The sequence below is a fragment of the Morone saxatilis genome, unplaced genomic scaffold (genome assembly GCF_004916995.1).
Source record: "Morone saxatilis isolate NCDOM2014 unplaced genomic scaffold, NCSU_SB_2.0 Contig11, whole genome shotgun sequence".
Lineage (NCBI taxonomy): Eukaryota > Metazoa > Chordata > Actinopteri > Moronidae > Morone > Morone saxatilis.
Genome location: NW_023339663.1, coordinates 10,490,925 through 10,495,719, shown reverse-complemented (window position 1 = coordinate 10,495,719; position 4,795 = coordinate 10,490,925). Strand labels below are relative to the sequence as shown.

General features: G+C 41.4%; 1 protein-coding gene across 1 annotated transcript in view; it reads left to right on the top strand.

Moving 5' to 3' along the window:
* Positions 1 to 2,357: 2,357 nt before the first annotated feature.
* LOC118320985 (F-box/LRR-repeat protein 3-like) overlaps positions 2,358 to 4,795 on the top strand; it is a 5,593-nt gene continuing 3,155 nt past the window's right edge. Inside the window, exons 1-4 of the mRNA XM_035652124.1 lie at positions 2,358 to 2,640; positions 3,227 to 3,391; positions 3,496 to 3,618; positions 4,211 to 4,382. Of these exons, the coding sequence (XP_035508017.1) occupies positions 2,437 to 2,640; positions 3,227 to 3,391; positions 3,496 to 3,618; positions 4,211 to 4,382 (664 nt within the window). The 5' untranslated portion in view covers positions 2,358 to 2,436. The remainder of the gene's footprint in view (positions 2,641 to 3,226; positions 3,392 to 3,495; positions 3,619 to 4,210; positions 4,383 to 4,795) is intronic.

Below are 4,795 nucleotides of genomic sequence, written 5' to 3'. Positions count from 1 at the left end.
AAGAGAGATCCTCGAAGAAGACATGCAGAAACTTAAAGCTGGTCCCACATTCAACCTCTGTTCCATTGAAAGGGATAGGAATGCTGCCTTTGGTCTTCCTAAACTCCACAATGAGCTTGTGGGTCAAACTGGGGTCTGTTGGTTAGAAAGTCCAGTATCCAGTTGCAGAGGGAGGTTTGATGGGCAAGATCACTGCTTAATGGTGATGAGTGAGGTGATGATGGTGTTGAATGTTGAACTGAAGTCGATAACCAGCATTCTTACATAGGTGTTACTATTGTCCAGGTGGGAAAGAGTGGAGTGTAGTGCAGTGAAGATGGCGTCCTTCATACTCTGTTCAACCTACTCAGTGCAGCACACATGTTGATGGGGGAGAGTGTAATAGACTGGTGGTCTGCAGGGAGCACAGCCCGCTTCGTGGTGTCCTCATTTTCAGAGCGTGCAATTAAGCTGGATGCTGTTGAAGTGTATATTTATATAATTCTCCTCTGGGATTTATTTAAAGTTTCTGATTCTGATTCTGACCCTCAACCCTTAGCTTTTGGCTGTGTTTGGCCCACTTGATGCCCCTCTTTAGGTTAGCCCTGGCTGAACTGTAGTCCTGCATGTCACTTGTTTGGAAAGTGGTGTTGTGCCTTCAGAAGTAGGCGGACCACATTCTGCTTCTGATTTGGGAATGTCGTAATCTGTTTGAGGATGGTTGACACTCCTGATTTTAATGTTGGTATAATCCAGGATGTAGGAGGTACACAAACCAATGTCCGTGTGTCCAGGGTGGCCTGAGTGGCAAACTCCACTATGTGAGTTCTAACTGCTGTTGTAGTACAGAATCTGCTCCCTCTGGCCACTCTTTAACTGTTCTCACTGAAGGTTTCACACATTTGATGACTGGTGTGAACTTGGGGAGTAAAAACAGAGAGAGGTGGTCAAACTGTTTTTGGTGGGGGAGGGGATAGATAGATAGATAGATAATAGTAGATAGATAGATAGATAGATATACTTTATTGATCCCCAAGCTGGAATTTGCAGTGTAGCAGCAGCATTACACACAGTAACAACACAATAAGTAAAGAGAACAACCTAGACATATCAAAAAGCAATATAAAATGTATAAAAAGTATAAATAAGCAGTATAATTGTAGTGCAAGTTAAAATATAAAATATAAGGTGCAGTGAACAGATAAAACATATAAGGTGCTTGGAGACTGTATTATTATGACCAGAGTTTTAGCTGTTATTGTACTTATTATATATGTTATTGTAATCCAGAAGGTGATCAGTGTTCACTTATTTTAACAGTAGCATTACATTCACACAGGCACCATGTCTGATTTCAGGCTGTTTTAAATTCATATCATACTTCATTCAATACATTGTACACATTTCCTCCCAGATAACTTTTCAGGCTCACTTTTTGCTTTATTCCCTGTTAATTAATTAACTAAATTAATTATTTCTTTCATTAATTTACCACTTCAATCTTGGAAATTTATACCGCAGTTGTGTTTAGTCATATCACAAATAAAAGAAGAGTCTGTAAGAGAAAAGAGAGAACCTACTACCTGAACACTAATGTTACTAATGCCTTTAGGGAAGCCTCCCTCTCTTTGTTGGCCTCCACTACGGTGACATTAGACTGTCTTTGAACTCATATCCTGATATTGTCTTAGTACATTTTTCTGGGGACAAATATGGAGCATGAAGCATGAAACATGAAAAAACTTCCTGCGCTGTCGAACATGCTCCTTTCATGTGAACGCACACAACCTCAGATTAAGATGACACAACAAAACTAACATCTCAGTCACTATCGTCGTAGTACTGTTGTAACATCAGTGTAAGCAATCACAGTTTGTCAACTCGGGCTTTCCTTGATAACCCCGAGTTAAACCTGAGTAGGTTCATCTCCCTTCGTAGTACAGCCCTCTGGTTATTGACACTTTTAACAGGAAAAATGATTCCTTTTGTACTGCAGGTTGATCACTGGTGTGTCCAGTGGGTCTGGACAATACATAAGGATAAATAATACAATAATCAAAGGACCATCATTTAAATTATAGACAATTTAGAGGACAGGAATGTTTGTTTCTGGCTAATCCAGTCAGTTAAATAGCAGTGGCCTAATGCAAAGCAAGATAAAAACAAGAAATAATTCATAGATTTAATGATACTGAAAATAGTTATATATATATAATATAACCATGTGTCATTTCACAGATATATATATTCAGTATGTGTCCGCATGCATCAACCTCCCAGACACTGACTGCAAGCTTGTTAATAATAGGACAAATGGGATAAAATTTAGTCTGCCAAGCATGTCAGGTCTGTTGATGAAGAGGCCCTGCATAATTAATACTGCTAATCAATAGTTCATTTTCCCGTAACTCGGCCCAACCATCTGGATTCTGTTAACACCTCTTTCGTTTACCCAGGATGAAACGAGGCGTGCAAGGGAGTGAGCAGGAGGACGGAGGTGGCACCAGCGGCGGGTCTCAGGAGACTCTTAAACGCTCCCGAAAGCAGAGGAGGGAGAAGGAAGTGACGGGGGAGGGATCCCACTGGCAGTGTCTGCCACAGGAGATCCTGCTCCACATCTTCCAGTACCTCCCTCTACTGGATAGGGCTTACGCCTCTCAGGTACCCATGTGATAATGAGTCATCAGTCACTACACGGGAAGTAGTACTTATTGTGGCCAACTTTCACCTCACTCTAAATGGTCGGATTAATAGGTTTGTAAGGACTAACTAATCATAATTGGTATGTGGTGGCTCTTAGCCTTCATGCAGGAGTGTTATACGTCTAAGATTGCAGTATTTATCTTGGTCTGCATGAAATAATGAGGCAGGCTGCAAATTACAATGATTTTTCATTATTTTTGCAATAATGCTTGTTTTGTCTGCAGTCAGTTGGGCTCTTAAAACTAATTAGGGAGGCATAAACACGCAAACATACACCCATACCTAGTTCTTTTCTGATCCAACAAGTCTTGTACTCTTTACATTTGGCAAAGGCAATTTGCCTGAGGGTGAATTAATTGTTTCTGTTCTCTCCCATCACTCACATTTCGAGAGCTTGCCTAGGGAATTCAAAAAGCCTTTTTTTTTTTTTTGGCCACAAGCCCTCCTGTGAAAAATAATGCTTTTGGAAATAAAATTCCCTGTAAAAGATTTTGCTAAGCAGTGAGTGCTCAATTAGATTTTGACTTCATTGTTGTCACCACAGGTGTGCCGGGGCTGGAACCAGGCCTTTCACATGCCAGAGCTGTGGCGGTGCTTTGAGTTCGAGTTGAACCAGCCAGCCAGCTCCTACCTGAAGGCCACACACCCGGACCTCATCAAACAGATAATCAAAAGGCACTCCAACCACCTGCAGTATGTCAGCTTCAAGGTATGAACTGAGTTTGTGGCTAGGGTGGTTAAAGTGAGGCGAATTTTGTTCTGCTCAACCTAAAGTGTGACTGGGTTTAAACTTTGTCTCTCCGTGCCGCTCAGGTGGACAGCAGCAGAGAGTCTGCAGAGGCAGCATGCGACATCCTCTCTCAGCTTGTGAATTGTTCTTTGAAAACATTGGGGCTCATTTCCACAGCCAGACCCAGCTTCATGGAGCTGCCCAAGGTAAGCCTCAGCAGGATAATTATAGCGGCTCTGCAGGCAAAGGTTAGACTGCCGTTTTGGCGGTCACCTGGTTGCCACCAGTTTTAGATTACCGTTACAGTTGTGGTATTACGAAATGTACTTTATTATTGTGGTTACAGTACTCAAACCTGACCTCCTAGGGGATGTAGAGCTTCAGTTTTAGGCTGTAATGTCTAGAATGCAGCTAGTTTGATTAATGCCAAGTGCTCGTGTGAAGGACTATAATATTTCTTTAAGTTGTCAGCTGAAAACATTGCACTCACCCTATTTAGATTTGCATGTTTTTTTTAAATGAATGCATATAAGCCTAAAGGTACTTGGTTTTGATGAGCGGGTTTCAGATTTTAAGCATGTGCACAAGGATGTATATACAGGCAGTAGTGATATGATTTCTGCCACCTGCAGAGGGCAGCAATGCAAATGTACAATGGAACAAGATTGTAGTTGCCAATTACGTCTTCATGCCAAATTGCTTGATGTCAGTATGTCCGTAAAACTAGCATTTAGGGTGGCCATGTTTACTGAAGATCAGAGCTGACTAAATGTTTCTCTCTTTTGCACTGTTCAACAGTCTCACTTCATCTCAGCGCTGACGGTGGTTTTTGTCAACTCCAAATCCCTGTCCTCCCTGAAGATCGATGACACACCAGTGGACGACCCCTCCCTCAAAGTCCTGGTGGCCAATAACAGCGACACCCTCAAACTGCTGAAAATGAGCAGTTGCCCTCATGTTTCGCCTGCAGGTATTGACAAATAGAAGGAATGATAGAGATGAGGGATTAATAACGATTGACGGATGATTGTTAATTTATTTGATCTAGAACAATTATAGCTGACAACTCCGAGTCGGTACAAACCTTTTTTGTTCATCTTTGGAACATCGCTTCCCCATGTGATCATTTTAGCAGCTAAGCTTCATTTGAGAGAAAGCGAGTGGTTGGAATAAGGAATATAAAAGCAAAAAAACTATTAACTGAGGGAAGTGACTTGGAAGACGTGAATGTAGATGTGAGGGGACATGAAATATTTAGATATCGAAATATTGAAATACTGATCTTTTAGAATTTTTATGAAGCTGTAATAATTCACCAATTCAATAAATCAGTTTTCCTAAATGGTACCATAAAAACAGCTGTAAGCCTGTGGGGGGAGAGAG